Source organism: Ictalurus punctatus, chromosome 2 (genome assembly GCF_001660625.3).
Source record: "Ictalurus punctatus breed USDA103 chromosome 2, Coco_2.0, whole genome shotgun sequence".
Lineage (NCBI taxonomy): Eukaryota > Metazoa > Chordata > Actinopteri > Siluriformes > Ictaluridae > Ictalurus > Ictalurus punctatus.
Window position 1 is genome coordinate 1831889 of NC_030417.2, and position 16308 is coordinate 1848196.

General features: G+C 43.4%; 2 protein-coding genes across 8 annotated transcripts in view; one reads left to right on the forward strand and one right to left on the reverse strand.

Annotated features, from left to right (window-relative positions):
- itsn2a (intersectin 2a) overlaps positions 1–10982 on the forward strand; it is a 34989-nt gene extending 24007 nt beyond the window's left edge. For 2 of the 3 annotated variants that reach the window (XM_053677199.1, XM_053677195.1), the window contains exons 17-39: positions 109–245; positions 370–725; positions 822–952; positions 1035–1198; positions 1463–1535; positions 1642–1820; positions 2310–2365; positions 2453–2619; positions 2717–2750; positions 2842–2963; positions 3060–3156; positions 3371–3562; positions 5881–6002; positions 6168–6274; positions 6678–6861; positions 7084–7182; positions 7424–7591; positions 8247–8456; positions 8558–8679; positions 8878–8960; positions 9294–9377; positions 10169–10342; positions 10421–10982. In XM_053677199.1, the coding sequence (XP_053533174.1) occupies positions 109–245; positions 370–725; positions 822–952; positions 1035–1198; positions 1463–1535; positions 1642–1820; positions 2310–2365; positions 2453–2619; positions 2717–2750; positions 2842–2963; positions 3060–3156; positions 3371–3562; positions 5881–6002; positions 6168–6274; positions 6678–6861; positions 7084–7182; positions 7424–7591; positions 8247–8456; positions 8558–8679; positions 8878–8960; positions 9294–9377; positions 10169–10342; positions 10421–10578 (3219 nt within the window). In that variant the 3' untranslated portion in view covers positions 10579–10982. The remainder of the gene's footprint in view (positions 1–108; positions 246–369; positions 726–821; positions 953–1034; positions 1199–1462; positions 1536–1641; positions 1821–2309; positions 2366–2452; positions 2620–2716; positions 2751–2841; positions 2964–3059; positions 3157–3370; positions 3563–5880; positions 6003–6167; positions 6275–6677; positions 6862–7083; positions 7183–7423; positions 7592–8246; positions 8457–8557; positions 8680–8877; positions 8961–9293; positions 9378–10168; positions 10343–10420) is intronic. The other variant, XM_053677201.1, reaches the window with a different exon arrangement.
- Positions 10983–11556: 574 nt separating this feature from the next.
- Positions 11557–16266, reverse strand: fam228a (family with sequence similarity 228 member A). Of its 5 annotated transcripts, none has more exons than XM_017455903.3 (8): positions 16187–16266; positions 13384–13466; positions 13154–13306; positions 13002–13079; positions 12727–12906; positions 12202–12289; positions 11912–11972; positions 11557–11834 (listed from the first exon to the last, which is right to left on the reverse strand). In XM_017455903.3, exons 2-8 carry the CDS (start codon positions 13462–13464, stop codon positions 11732–11734), a joined length of 744 nt encoding a protein of 247 aa, XP_017311392.1. In that variant the 5' UTR covers positions 13465–13466; positions 16187–16266; the 3' UTR covers positions 11557–11731. The 5 variants fall into 5 exon arrangements, with proteins under 5 accessions (XP_017311392.1, XP_047017141.1, XP_047017133.1 ...); XM_047161185.2 differs by lacking the exon at positions 16187–16266 and adding an exon at positions 15960–16169; XM_047161177.2 differs by lacking the exon at positions 16187–16266 and adding an exon at positions 15766–15953.
- Between the last annotated feature and the right edge of the window lie 42 nt (positions 16267–16308).

The window sequence follows — 16308 nt, forward strand, 5'->3', positions numbered from 1 at the left end:
TTAGGAGGGGTTAGGAGAGTCTGACTGGTGTTGAGAGGCGGTTCAGAGTTCGTGCTACAACCCAAATCTGCAGCCAGCATTTAGGAGGTGTTCTTGGGAACGTTACAGGACCTGAGAGAGAGGCAGCGGCAGCAGCAGGCCGTGCTGGAGCAGCTCAACCGTGTGAAGTTGGAGAAAGTGAAGGAGCTCCAGAGACGGAGGCAGGAAGAAGAGGAGAAAAGGAGGAGGGATGAAGAATTGGCCAGGTGATCAAAGACCACACATGTTTACATGTGCAGCATTACCTTGTGTTATCCACACTCAACTGCTTAACACACACACACACACACACACACACAAAAGATGACCTCTGTGTGTGTGTGAGCTCAGACAGGCCAAGCTGGAGCAGGAGCGGCTGCAGAAGGAGGAGGCCGAGCGCCAGAGGAGGCTTGCTCAGGAGACAGAAGCCAAACTCAGAGAGGAGCAGCAACTCCAGGCCCAGGCCAGACTCCGCGAGACCCAGGAGAAGGCCGCGCAGCAGGAGAGGGAGGACAGAGAAAGGGAGGAGAAAAGAAGAGCAGAAGAGAAAGAGAGGGATGAGAGAAGGAGCGCGGAGGAGAAGGACAGCAAGGAGAAGGGGGGTGACGGAGTTAACGAACGCGGGATAAATCCTGTGAACAGCGCAACCCTTGATCTTCAGTCGCAGCTCTCTGCACTGTTCAACAGTACGGCCGCAAACACAACAGGCGAGTGTGTGTCTCCGCGTGTGTGCACGTGGCCCGATGCACTGTTTGTGTCGACTGTTTACAGTCCATCCTAAATCTCGTTCACGTGTTTGACAGGTACAGGAGTACAACCGACTGGTTTCGATGTTCAGGGCAAGAAGAGCACGCTGAGCACCTACAGAGCGCTTTATCACTTCACCGCCCGCAACGCTGATGAACTGTCACTGGAAGCAGATGGCCTGATAGAGGTACACGCTCACACAGATAGATAGTACATCTACGCGTGTGCTTATAAATACATTAACACACATGCGCTCCTGTTCTCCTCAGGTGGATGAGTCCACGGTGAGGGAGCCTGGCTGGCTGTATGGCACCTTCCGAGGCAGCAGCGGCTGGTTTCCTGAGAGTTACGCTGAGAAAACCTGTACAAACGATGGAACCGATTCAACAGCAGCCGCTACACAGAACACAGTGCCCCCTACTGACTACTCCGGGTAAAACTCAATATTTACTAGGTCTTGCGCTATTGCTGGGCTTTGCTGCGGCCCAAGAAAGCATATTTAGCAAAATAATACAAGTCAGTGTTAATTATGCTCCAGTTAGGTGTCTGCTCGTTTAGAATTTTCTTCCGGAAATTTAGCGCTACGTTTCATTTCAGCTCTGATCCGTGTATACCTTGCATGACTGTACAAATGACATGTTTTATGCTCTTACGATACACTGTAGACGCCATTTATCGCGATATCTCCTTCCTCCAGGATCCCTCGAGTGGATATAGAAGGACCAACGCCCACACACACTCCTGCAGCGACGCACACACAACACACACAGGTAGGCAGGCGTACGTGAACTAAGACGTAGCAAAACGTGTTTGTTTGTGTGTTAAACGTTCGAGCACAGTACATGTAAATCAAACGTGGCTTGACCGTGCGCGTAGGCCGTCGCTCTGAGCGCGTGGACGGCTACCACCGACACTCAGCTCGGCTTCTCCAAGGATGACATCATTACGGTTCTGGAGCAGGAGGAGAACTGGTGGTACGGGGAACTCGGGGAGAACCAAGGCTGGTTCCCCAAAACCTACGTCTCCTTGGTAACCAACACCAACACGCACGCAGAGTAAGTTCTCTCTTTCACTCTTCCAGAGATTCATAAATGTAATATGTCGGTTTTAAATCAGACATTGCCAGAATCATTATTAACCATTTCGGACCAGATTCTCCACTGAGGAGCGTTAGTCAGAGGGCTCCTCCGCTTTAGAACTTGGCTTAGTGTCTCACAGTCTGTGTCCAAAATTCTAAATCTGCAACTGCTGCCTTACTGAACATCCTGAAGGTCAAACAAGAAAAGTGGCTCTGAAGACTATCCTTGAAATACTGGGTGCGAGGTGGAAGACACCATCGATGGGACACCTGTCCATTACAGGGCACCATGCACATACACATTTATACCTAGGGGCAGTTTAGAGTCCTTCCAGCATGTTTTCAAGAGGTTGGAGGATACTTGAGATCCTGGAGAACCCCATGTGGACACAGGGAGAACATGATGAAACTCCACAGGGACGGTACGTCCGCGTCTTTACCGGATTCTTCTTTGCTTCTCCTCCAGGCCTTTGTATTCCAGTGTTGAAGATCTGGACCTGCCCGACTCTGTTCCGCTTGAAGGTGAGCTCTGATTTCTTCATGCTGATTTGAACAGTTTGTTAAAACTTTACGGTGAGCCCTCATGGTGTGGTTTCCGTTGCTTGTTAGAATACGTGGCTCTTTACACGTACGAGAGTCCCGAGTCCGGTGACCTGACGTTCCGAGCCGAAGACGTTGTCTTGGTAATGGAAAAAGAGGGGGAGTGGTGGAAAGGCTGCATCGGCGACCAATCAGGACTCTTCCCTTCCAACTACGTCAAACCCAAAGACTCCGACGTATGCGGAATTTTATAATGATTTTTTTTTTTAAATTAGATTTCTAAAGCTCTGAACTGTGAATGTGCTCAATGTTTGTTTCCGGATCCTTTTTCAGTCTGCCAAAGCTGGTGCTTCCGTTAAAAAGCCAGGTGAGTTGGCAAACCCTGTCCAGAACAAACATGCACTCGGATGGAAGAAGGTGCTGATCTATTCCGTATCGTTTCGCCTCGTTCTTTTCAGAGATCGCGCAGGTAACGGCGTCCTGTATGGCCGTGACGGCGGAGCAGCTGAACGTGACTCCGGGGCAGCTGATCCTCGTTCTCCATAAGAACTCCTGTGGCTGGTGGTTGGGAGAACTGCAGGTCTGTGTGTCTGGATGGTTGAGAAGACCACCTGCATACATTTCAGAGGGAAATCAATCTGATTGGTGGTCATTGCTCTGTGTGTGTGTGTTGTAGGCTCGGGGTAAGAAGCGTCAAAAGGGCTGGTTTCACTCCTCAAACGTCAGACTGCTGGAGCCCAACAGTGGTAAAACCACTCCTGCGCCCCAGCCACGTACGTTACACACACGCAAACATCTTTTTGTCGACTATTTATCCCCTAATTCAGGGTCACAGTGGATCTGGAGCCTATCCCGGGAACACCGGGAGCAAGGCGGGAATACACAGCAGTCCATCGTGGTATCTGATACATCGTTGTATATACAATGTGCTCTTGGTTGGACCTTTTCAAACAGCACTTTGTAATATATTCTTTCTTTTCCCCTCAGTGTGTCAGGTCATTGCCATGTATGACTACAAAGCAGCCAACGGGGATGAGATGACCTTTCAGAAAGGTCAGCTGATCAACGTCCTCAACAAGGACGACTCGGATTGGTGGAAAGGAGAAATCGACGGGGTCGCCGGGCTCTTCCCGACCAATTACGTCAAGATGACTACAGAGTCCGACCCCAGCCAGCAATGTAAGTCCTGGCGCCTTTACGTACTTCATTCTGAGTGAATTTACTCGTCAGTAGACAAAACGGCAAAAAAGGAATCAGCGTCCTATCACTTGGTATGTCCTCCCGTTTGGAGGTGAAGGACTCGTCTCTATCACGCTGACCCTGTCTCAAATCCCTCACATGCCCTCAGTGCAAGTCACCCGTAACAAGAGACAGATTTTTAATCAATTCGGTGTCACTGTCCGACATGTTTTTGATAAAAGCCCAAACAACAACGAGGATTTTAATGAAACCGAGCAAGTTCAGTCAAGGAGAACATCATCTATAATTGATCTGAAGTTGTTTCAGGCTGAAATGTAACTTTCACTCCCAAAGTCCACGACTCACAATGTGAAAGCAGCAATGAATCGGACTTGTGTGAGGAAACAGGCGAGATTTAGAGTTCTCAAGTCCGTCGTGATGGGAACTACATGCTCTATTTCACGTTCGAGTGCTTGCGATGCTGTATTACAACGACTCAGGGTTTTAATTATTTATTATTTTGAATCGATCCCTCCTCGACACCTCATGCACTTTTCACATCTTGTATCAATCGCAGTCGTTTACGTTTGACTGCGTGGGTTGTTTTCACTCGTAAGTGCGTGACATCGCGTTCTTGAAAAAAAAAAAAAAGTTAGCGATTCTTCTCCAGCCTTGTAGCGTCGCGTCACACGATGTACACGATGTGCAAACTTCTTAGCGTAGACTCAACTTATCCCAGCGTTTCAGTTTTTTCCCTCCTTCTCTCAGCACTGATACTGTGGTATCCATCCTTCTCTTCATCACCTTTCATGGCTACACTCATCCACTCCTCTGTTCCTTCCCTTTTCCTGTCGCTCGCCTCATCTCTGCTTTATTTCAGGAACTCTAGCCTCGGCCCCTCCTCCTCCTCTTCCTCCTCCTCCTCCTCTTCCAATCAGAGAGCAGCAGACAAGACTCCACCTCCCACACCTCCTGCTCTTTGTGGATGAGGCTCCTCCCTTATTTTTTGACATTTCTGTTTTATTGTTTTTGCTTCTCTTTTGTTGTTGTTATGCATTTCCAACCATTAAGAAAAAGAAAAAAAAAGAAATACCTCAGCCGGAACGAAACGCCCACCGTGTCCCGTTTAGCCTAAACCATCGCTCCGATCTTCACCCGCCGACACAGTCGACTGTATTTCGGGGTAAAAGGGACTTGGTGTACGTTTCATTTCGGCTGAACTGTTCCTTTAAAAAAGGGAAAGATGTGCAAGTGAGTAGTACAGTAGTAACAGGGTTCTTTTCTATAGTCTTTAAATAACGATCAAGAAACTGAAAACCTTTTATAGAAGTGAAAGATTTGCAGCAGTACTGAATATATATATATATATATATATATATATATATATATATATATATATATATATATAAAACATGATATGACGAGAGAGAGAGAGAGAGCGTGAATGTACGTGTGTATATATATATGTATGTATGTATGCGTCCATGCTATACTGTACCAGCATACGCTGCTTCCTCACTAAGCCTTTTACATCATAGGATTGTCAGTTGGCTTCTTCCTGTTAAACTGTAGCACACACACGCACACACACGCACGTACACACATATGATGACGTCACCAGCAGCATGTTATCCTATAGCACTTGAGCCGTCCCTATGCAAGCAGCTAACCAGCCCTTACACTCCAGCGCCACGGCCTTTTGCTTTCTGTGTGCTCTAACGGAAGCTCTGCTCCAGCTTTGCTGCTCTTTTCTATGGAGAAACGGAAAGAGAAATAAAGACGTTTTTTAAACTGCGGGGGTTTTGCGGCGTGTTGTGATTTCGACGCGCGCACACTGTGCTCAGAGCGATGTTTGATGTTTGAGCATATGGATGTTTATTCATGTCATCGCTGTACGTGTATGTGTATGTGTGTGTGTGTGTGTGTGTGTGTGAGCATGCTCATACACAATACCTGCTACAGGAGGTCCAGGCCTCGCTCTTCTAACTCCGTTCCCTTCCTATCAGTTTTAAATAATTAGTCGGTACTGATTAAGTGGTTAGTTTAATATTTATGTTTATATTCTATATAGGATACCTCTCAGAAAGGAATATTTTGATGTAATTGATCACGACTGTTATTATAATCGGCCCGCTCCGCGTCTTACATTCGGTATGCCCGTGTTTAACCCACGTCCACACTAACACGTCTACTGTCTGCGTGCTCATCTGTACTGTAAGTGTGTGCATGCCTATGTGTCTACATGCTCGTCTGTATGTGTACCTGCATGCTTGTGTGTGTGTGTGTGTGTGTGTGTGTGTGTGTGTGTACGTGTGTAGGGTGTGCGGATCTTTTGAGCTTAGACTCCATGAGTTGTGAGGAGAGGAAGAGGCAGGGCTACATCCACGAACTCATCGAGACGGAGCAGACGTACGTACAGGACCTGGAGCTGGTGCTTGAGGTAAACTAACACACACACACACACACACACACACACACACGCACAAGTATATAACAGATACGGATGAAACATCTGTCGTAAAGTTCATGCGGCCATGTGATATCATTTTGTTTGATTTTAATTGTGTGTGTGTGTGTGTGTGTGTGTGTGTGTGTGTGTGTGTAGGTGTTCTACAAACCCATGGCCGAGTCGGGCCGCTTCACCGAGGCCGAGATGAGTGTGATCTTTGTGAACTGGAGAGAGCTGATCATGTGCAACACCAAGCTGCTCAAGTGAGTGGGTGAATCACAGCACCACCTGTCTTCACTCAGGGGAACTGCAATGAAACAATAGCATCGAAATGAATAAATTTGCAGGAGCCATTTCCCTTTTCTTTTTTTGCTGCTGAACTCAAACTACACTACAGTTTTCTAAATAACATCGATGGTCAGCTAGCAGGTCAAAGTTAACGAGTCAGCTACATAGCACGTTAGATGTGTAAGCTTTGAATTATGGGATTTCCCACAGTGAAATAGATGGAAGAGTTCAAATTTGGCCACAATAAGAAACGCTGAGCAGCAAAAAAAATCGGGACGCACTGTCCTTTTTAAGTATCAGACGTTCTTATAATCATTTGGACCATGATTCCTTGTTTGTGCTGATCCCCTCAAAAAAAGTACTAAGTAAATTTTTCAGAGCTCTGCGTGTGCGAAAGAAGACGTCAGGTGAGCGCATGCCCGTGCAGGTGATCGGAGACATCCTATCCTCCGAGCTATCACACATGCAGGCCTACATCCGCTTCTGTAGCTGCCAGCTCAACGCAGCCGCCCTGCTGCAGCAGAAAACCGACGCCTCGCCCGATTTCAAGCTCTTCCTAAAGGTTAAATACACTTCCTGCGCACCTCATTTTAGGCATAGAATTTCCTGTACTAATTAGCTGGTGTCCTAGTTTAGCGGGCATCGTAATTAGGTATCAGGTACGGGTGTAATTATTGAGCTGCTGCATGAAATCGAATTATTGTACAACTTGTGAGTGGAAAATCGTGTGAATTAGATCCAGATGTGCTTTCAGCTTCAGGTTTGTTTCCACTCTGTTTTGCAGAAAATTGCCACTAATTACAGGTGTAAAGGAATGCCGCTGTCCAGCTTCCTCCTGAAGCCCATGCAGAGGATCACACGCTATCCTTTACTCATCAGAAACGTGAGAACTCAAGCCAGAAACAATAACATGAATATATAATATCATCGTTTTTGCAAACGTCATGCTCCATTTCCGAGCTGCCAGGAGTTTATACAGAGCGGAAGGGAGTCTGTTATTCAATCATTAAACAGTCATTAGTTCTCAGCTGAAGATGCTTTCAGTCCTACACATGGATCTCTTGCCAGGAGGGGTTCTTTTTTTCATTCCCCTGTCTCGCTCTCCGCTTGTTTTTCGGTTGTAGATTTTGGAAAACACTCCATCGGGACACGTGGACCAGGTGAACCTTCGGGAGGCGCTGGAGAGGGCGGAGCTCCTGTGCTCGCAGGTGAACGAGGGTGTGAGGGAGAAGGAAAACTCAGACAGGCTGGAGTGGCTGCAGAACCACGTGCAGTGTGACGGGGTCATCGAGGTGAGCTGGTCGTATTAACCTTTTAACGTCTTTAACACTGTTTTAACACCCTGAAGGAGAAGAACAGAACCTCACCAAACAGGGAGCATGGACTGAGGGAGGGGTTTTTAAAATGATTAGATGGGACAATCCAGGCTATGCCGTTTTCTTTTCATTTAGTGTAATTATATGTTTATACAGTCTTATATAATGCCATTGGTGTATATAGCCAATCAGCAACAAGCAGTACTGTAAGCCCCGCCCACACAAAATGCCTACGTTAGAGCTGGAGGTGGTTCTGTTTAGGTCTAATTATTCATTTTTCCCCCCAATTTAGTTCATTTGACCTGTGAGTAACAAGGAGTTATGTGCTGCAAAGTTAATTATTTTCCTATAACGTCACGTCACTATAGCAATTTTCCAAAAAAAAAAAAAAAAAAAAGTGTATTTTTATTTTACTTAATGTTTTGGAACGTATGCGAAACAAGTTGGCTCTCTCTCTGTTGAAGTAAATAAGACAAACCTATTCCAATAAATTGTTTATAATGCTAATAATGGTTTGTTTTAAATAAACGTTACAAGTGTTAATAATCAAGTCTGGGTCAGTGGGACACTCGTACCGTCCCTCAATAATACATGAACTCACGTGCTATTTTTATTTCGCCCTCTTTTCCAGCATTTGGTCTTTAACTCTCTGACGAACTGCCTGGGTCCTCGCAAGCTGCTGCACAGCGGGCGTGTCTGGAAGGCTAAAAGCAACAAGGAGCTCTGGACCTTCCTGTTCAGCGACTTCCTGCTCTTCACCTACACCTCCAAGCAGTTCTCCTCAAACACAGACCGACCGTTCAGCCCCAAGTCCAACACCGTCTACAAGATGTACAAAACGGTAACGCAGTCATAGACCATAACTCACGTGTAGACAGTAGATATTTCTAGAAGCTGGGTGCATGATGGAAAGATAACCTCTCTCTCTCTCTCTCTCTCTAGCCTGTGTTTCTGAATGAAGTGTTGGTTAAAATGCCGTCTGACCCGTCCAGCGAAGAGCCGATCTTTCACATCTCGCACATCGACCGTGTGTACACGCTGAAAGCTGACAGCATCAACGAGAGGTACACACACACCCACCCACACACACGAAATGTTTTCATGGCCAAACCATACTGTCAGAAGTTTCAGTAACACTCATTTTCTTCCTACTCGTTTCTCTGGATTTAAATAATTGTGACATTAAACACTGAAAGCTTTCCCAAACACCAATTATATCTCTTTATTTATTTATTTATTTATTTATTTATATTCGTTATCAGAACCACGTGGGTCCAGCGAATCAAAGCAGCATCGGAGCACTTCATAGAGACGGAGAAGCTGAAAAGAGAGAAGGCTTACCAAGGTTGGAGAAAGACCGGGAATGCTTTCTAAATGATGCATTTTCCCCTTTACACTCTTCTAATCGTCTTCTCGGATAAAATCGTTTTCACAAGTACATCCCAAGCCTTAATATACCTGCTTTCCTTGAACCAGCTCGTTGAGAAATTCTTTTGCCGTAACTGATCCGAGTTCAAATCATTAGCACGGTTTCCCGCTACAATACAGCACCTGCTTTTTTTTTCTTTTTTGCCAAACTATTCTTTTTTCCTTCATATTCAACTTGTGTATTTCTCTATTTCTGATTACACTCTAATTAAAGACTAAAATTGTGTGTGTGTGTGTGTGTGTTTTACAGCTCGTTCTCAGAAGACAAGCGGTATCGGACGTTTGTTAGTAACAGCTCAGGAGGCTGTTGAGCTAAAACCCTGCAAGCCTAATGGTGAGAAATATAGAACACACACACACCTTACCTATGTAATATAAGCACATAATGCTTACCTGTCTTTATCAGCAGCGTATCTACCGTAAAGATGTTCAGCGACAAGAACCGACACGTTTTTCTGCACCTGAAGAAAATGAAAAATTCCCTGAATGACATGCAGATCGATATTTTAAATTAATATGATATTCAAATCGGCGTGTCTAAAGTGTCCGTAGTGTATGAATGGGCGTGTGAGTGTGTATGTGAGTGTGCCCTGCGATGGACTGGCACCTTGTCCAGGGTGTACCCCGCCCTGTGCCGGATGTTCCCTGGGATTGGCTCCAGGTTCCCCGCGACCCTGAAGAAGGATAAAGCGGTAGAAGATGGATGGATGATATTGAAATCATTCGTTTGTGTCCAGTAATTATCTGAAAATGAAATTCTGAGGTTTTTCAGTTCATCGCTGAGCTTTCTTTTCTTTCACCAGAATCACGAACCACACCACGTGTAATTCAGCGTAAACACGGGTGGAGTTTCCCTTTAATCGAAATCAAAGGGCGCTTGTTTGAACTCCATCCACGAACGTTTAAAATATACGACTAATAACAGGAAAAGCTAAAAACTCTAACGTTCTACTATAACGTTAGAGCTGTTAAAAGTGACCGATGTGAGAGAGTCATTAAAGCTGCTCTCATGGAGTTTTGTGCAGTCGGAAGTTCCATCTACTTTTCATTGAAATGTTTACAGACTGGAATATCTGCCCTTAGACATCCGGGATAAAAGTAAAGGTTTTCCGATCTCGGTTGCAGGTAAGAGTAACCCGTACTGTGAGCTGTCTATGGGAGCACAGTGCTACACCTCACGGCCTCAGAATGACACCGTCAACCCTAAATGGAACTTCAGCTGTCAGTTCTTCATCAAAGACCTGTACCAGGACGTCCTGTGCATCACCGTGTTCGAGCGGGATCAGTTCTCTCCCGACGGCAAGTGCACGACATTTCTTCAGCTGAATCTCCTTTTAGAAATACTGACGCTTACTCGTTGTGCCTGCGTGTTTTCAGACTTCCTGGGTCGCACGGAGGTTCCCGTGGCAACCATAAAGAAGGATCAGGATGGCAAAGGACCGCTGACTCGGCGTCTGCTGCTCCACGAGGTCCCCACTGGAGAGGTCAGAGTTCGCCTCGACCTGCAGCTTTATGAGCAGACGCCGTTCTTCTGACCTCGTATCTGCCGAATGAAACAACTTCTTTTTTTTTTTCTCTAATAAAAAAGCCAATTTCACCACTAGGGGAACAGACGGACAGAACCCGAGAACGAGTTCGCTCGCGTCTTCGTGGAACCGGAGAGAAAAGACTCAACAGTTTAGTACAACGTTTAGCTGCAGGCCAAAAAGTTGATCCAAATCAAGTTCTTACTCAGCATGACCGGGAAGTAGAAAATCTCACGTGGCTGTCCATCTAGCTCACCTAGAGAGCAAGGTGTGGTTGCTTTTCTTTGCCGACCGCTTATCGTTTTACAGTCACGCAATACGAGACGGTTTCAGTCTTGGTTTTGGAGACCTCAGCCCCAGCCAAACCAAAGACGACACGTAAATAAATAAATAAATAGATAGATAGAAACATTTCTGAGAGTTTGAAGTGTTTTTCTTTCCATCATTTAAACGAACAGCGAACAACTGTTCTGCACCACTCATATCACAGCGCTGCTGATTTCTACATCCTGCAGATTGAAGACCCCCTTACTTACTTTATTCCTTACTTATATATAAACTGGTTACATGCAATCAGGGTAACAGCTACTAAATTTGAGATCTGAGAACCCTGCAGTTCAGACCAGACCGTGCACCACAACTATTAGGGTTAGTACTTATGTGAAAGGAATTTTTATTATTTTTTTTAAAGCTGATAAATTTTTTCATAACATTTTAAAAAAAATTTTTATCTACACCCAACATTTGTGCATTTTTGGTCTGATCTTGCGCAATTTATTTTGGTGAAGAGACGAAAAGTGTGGATTTGGGGTTAGCTCACAGACCACACGGCTCTGATCACAAATTGGGACAGGGCCAAAATAAAAAAAATTATATATATATATATATATATATAAATAAAACATACGAAATATCATCATAGGGTTCTCTTAAAAAAAAAAGAAGAAGAAAAAAAATTGCTTCATATCTTGAAGCAATGCAACAAAAATTATTTGAAATAAAACTTTTATTTGACGAATAATAATAATAATAATAATAAACCTGTTTTTTTTGTATTAACGTTCATTATGAATCATACAACAGACAGAATGTACCACAATCTGAAACTTGGAAAGTCATTCAAAGTCGTGATTGGATGAGGTAGAGGATGCACTGTGTCACGTCATGACTCAATTGAATATCTGCGAGACAGACCAATCGCGGACCAGCACTCAGGCCCGTAGCACCGCCCATCCGCCGTAGCCATGTACACAGGGCCTTGACTCCTGTATAGTGAAAACAAAACATTCTGTTCTACTGCACTGTCTTTGTTTTTTTAGGTCATTTTGCTTTATTTACGTACCAGCTTCCTCCGTACAGATCTCTCTCGTTCCTGCTCTGTTCCTCCGCTGACGCCACACATCCTGTGATGGACAGGTCAAAGGTCAACATGCACGTGATGCTCTCCAGAGCACAAACATCCAAGAAATCTAACAAATGTTTCGAACACTTCACAGGATATGGCTTCGGGAGCAGGAACTGCGCTCTGATCGGTTACATTTTGGGCAGGTACTCTGGTACGAGTTGGTTGAGATGGGAAATTTATAGAAATAGAAATTGTGAGCTATGTGAGGTGTGAGCTCTGTTCGAAACCTGTCTGGCAGTGAAGGACCACTCTCTTCTCCCTCATCCTTGAATGTGAGTGGAGGAACAGTGGATCCATCAAGGGAGCGGCGCTGACCTGGAAGATAACCGGATCATTAGCATGATCTCCATTAAGTGTCTCCTTTAATTAAACAACCGACCTTTTTAAATTATTTTGGTTTTGGTTTTTCTAGACCAGGCGGAGCATCATCTGAAACGTCTGAAAACCACGGCATAACTGAAACAGCTGAAATAAGCATCAGTTTACGTGTCCCATTAAGGCAGAAAATCGGATTTGTGTTACTTCAAACTTGTTATATGGACGTAGCCATATACGCCACTCATATCTAGAGTCTGATGGATTCAAGTCTGCACAAATTTGCAAACGTTCACAGTGTCACGGCTAATTAAATGATAATAATAAGAAGTATGTACATAGAACTATGTAATCGTTAACGTTATAGGGCGTGTCCAAAGCAGATCAGTTGAGCTGTGAGCAGACAGCGTTCGAAATATCTGAACAGATGAGCACACCTTATCGCTGTAGTCGATGTAGCCCGCGTGCGTCGTGTTCACTGGCCCCGCCCCTTCATAATGACGCCATGTGAGGCTGCGCTGCACAGGCCACCACACGCACTCTGTCCAGCGCTTGTGCAGAAGCTCGCGCCTCCTCGCTCTAAGCATGTCTCTGTGGTTCAGGAAACGTTCCAGATCCTGCACACGCACACAGAAAACATCCTGATCCCGGACCGGCTATTTCATTTCGTATCCGTCATGGATTTCATGACGCTCCAGACGTCCACACACACCTTGATGAATCCGTTCTCGGTGTCCAGCAGCGGCTGTGTGATGGCGTCGGCCTCCTGTCGCTCTGAAAGGAACTGATCCTGTAACAGAGTCGCGTGTTGTTTCTTTCAGAAAGAAAAGGAAGAAAACCTGAGTGTTGACGTGAGTGTTCTACCTGTAGTCGTTTTACTGAGCGGTGAAAGAGTGTGTGTGCCTCATCAGCCTCTGTTCCGGGGCGTCTAACGACTCTGGATGTTTTCTGAGGCACACTTCTAACATACGGACTCTCCAGTACTGATGATGACTTCTGCCCGTCACTTCTGGGAGACTGAGGAAGGAAAATGGACAGGAGTCATGAGTTACAGCATCCTCACTGGTGTACTGCTGTGCTGTAAAGTGCCTCACCGTATGGTGGAGCAGATGTGGTGGGACAGGTTTGTGGAGGGTTATCATGCCGCTGTAATCTTTTCTGCGTTTAGTCAGCATTACTAAAACAGAAGTGGTTCATCATGTGACAACTCAGAAGTGCATCCCATATTTATATATAAAATATATAATCGACATATTTCTCCTGACACTTAACGTTGTTGTGTATATTCACATTGCAGGACATTTGAACTGAGTTAGCAAACAGCAGTGAAATGTTTTATGAGTGAAGTCTGAAAGAAAACAAACGCACACAAATATTATAATATACTGACGTCTTGAAGTGAATTTAATACACGTGAGCATTTTACGTGCGTCCTGTTTAAACTATGTGTATTTAGGTAATTAAGTACAAGTGAATTTGGTTATTATTATTATTATTATTGTTATGTATATTGAACAATGAGATAGTGCTATATATCGTCCTATAGTGCTACATTACACACTTAAAAGTTTAAAAGGACACTAAATTTCTTACTGAACTGATCTACTAATTCACATAGTTGTTATTTTTAGTACTACTTTATTTATTTATTTTAAATGTCATGATGTTACTTTTAAGTTTTACAACACAGGATCACAATACTATTCAGTTGTTTATCTTTAAAGCAGTGTAATAAATATCTAGAATTATTTTTTTTCTCAACATACATCTGAATTTTACATTTAACGTATATTATTTGCATATATTATATTATATTATATTATATTATATTAGGGGAGACCAGGTATGGTTGTAACATGGGGGGGGGGGGGGGGGGGGGGGGGGGGTTGGGTTGTAACGCTACCAATTCCACCAATCAGGGATAAGATAGGTGTCGTATGATCATTTCAGTGTTTACACGCTTCCTCCCCGATCCCACATGGTGGCTGTCAAGGCTGGAAACAGGCGCATACAGAGTCTACAGAGGAAAAATTTTGGATTTTGAGGTTAAGAAAATACATTTTCTGACCAAGACTATATTTACTTATACCAGGGGTCGGGAACCTATGGCTCGCAAACCATATACGGCTTTTTCAATTATTGCCTTTGGCTCAAAGGCGAGAGAAAAAAAAACAGGAATCACGAAAGCTTGTGTGTCGATTCAATTAAAACTCTACATACTACATATTTTAAAATATTACATAATTCATAATCAATGCCCGTTTGTCACGAATACACCAACCTGCGGCACAACAAGCTCAAAGTTCACTGGACAATGTGAAGGAGAGCGGAAATTTCCCAGTCTAATTCATAAATCGATTGAAAACTACATAGGGGTTTGGCTAAAAGAGAGAAAAAAAAAAGACGACGAGTATAGTTCTTTCCAGTCTGAACGCACAGACGGATTTACATTTGTGGAAGTCGCATTAATGGTAAGTAGTATTCAATTTCCTCTTATTTACGTACTGCATCCTGTATTGATTTACCATTTGATGAAACGATCATAGTTGGTTTAAATGAAGTCCAAGTGCCACCTACAGGCCTATTAGGTGAAGTGCGGGCTGTTAGGTCAAGAGCATGCAAACTGTCAAATGGCTTTTATTACATTATCACTTTTTATAATTATGCAATAATAGTAAAGATAATAACTATAATAATAAGAAGACATATATGAAAACATTTTTTTAAAGAAAAAAAAGTTAAACTATTCTTTGGCTCTTTAAAGAAAAAAATCATTTCTTTTTTATTATTTTTTTTATTATTATTTTTTTATGTCTCTGTCAGCTGAAAAGTTTCCCAACCTCCGACTTATACTATTCCAGATAAAATCATGACTTATATTAGCTGAAACTGGAGTTTCTCAGTTAACATGTGAAGCAATTTTTCTTTGCTTCTTTTGTCTAATTGGTACAACTTACCCCAGCATGTGTTACATCTCATATATATTCGACTCAGAAGATCTGTGATATTCTTACAGAGGTTTGAATTGGTGCCATTTGTCCTAAACAAAAGTGGGTTCTTTGTATAAAAGTTTGAGAACTCATAAATTCAGTGAATTACAGGTGCTGAGGTAAAAAAGTGCTGCAACCATACCCGGTCTCCCCTATGGTTTAGTATGCGTTGTATTTACCTGAACGTTATTTAGCTAGCTTAAACTGCAACGTTAATATGTTTAAAGTTAAACATAAAGGAACAAGTTTTTTTTTTTTTTAAGAGTTCAACCATTACACTTACATAGCTTTTCCATCGACAGATTAGAATATTTTCTAATATCGTTTAAACTAATTAAACACATTAAAAAAAAAAAAAACTGTTAGTCAGCTTGTTATTAAAGTAAACTATCCTATTTCAGTGAAGGTTTACAGTGTTTTTTTTTTTATTTTCCTCCAACCTTGTTGTTCACCTCAGACTCGTCCCTTCAGCTTCACCTCATTTACCTGTCGGAGGAAAAAAAAAAACCCTCCACACGCGGCTACAAAAATAAACAAACAAACAAACAAAACAACAACCCAAAGGAAAGAAACAACAACCAGCTGCTGTAGGTTTCTAAAAGCGAGTTGTTTTTTAGACCACTGTAGTAGCTCGGTAACAAAATGGCGGCGAGAAAGAAAGCGGTGTAAATGTAAAACACCTCAGAATAACGTCTCAGGTAGCAGGTAGCTGTTGCCATGGTGACGCCTTTCGAAGCACGCGCACTTCCGGTTTGTTTGATAGAAACCTCTATACATATTTACAGGTATTTTTTGTCTGTCACTGTGACCATCATATGCACCGTGGAGTATAAATGTCTTTAAAGCAGCTTTGAGACCATTTATATTGTAAAAAATAAATGAATAAATTAAATAAAAGGCTTTATACCGCAGCGCTGTTGAATTGTGGGCTGTGATTGGTCAGAAGGTGTTGACGTGCTTATCCTAATATGTTATTGTTTCTGTACTGATAGCTCATTCATGGGGATGCTCACGTCATTTAAACCTAAT

Excerpts from the sequence above, each read along its gene's own strand:
- fam228a (XM_017455903.3), bottom strand. The coding sequence starts at position 13,464 with ATGCTGACTAAACGCAGAAAAGATTACAGCGGCATGATAACCCTCCAC. Across the intron at positions 13,080-13,153 it reads GCTCAGTAAAACGACTACAG|GATCAGTTCCTTTCAGAGCG; the intron begins GTAGAACACTCA and ends ACTCTGTTACAG. Across the intron at positions 11,835-11,911 it reads GATCTGTACGGAGGAAGCTG|GAGTCAAGGCCCTGTGTACA; the intron begins GTACGTAAATAA and ends TTCACTATACAG.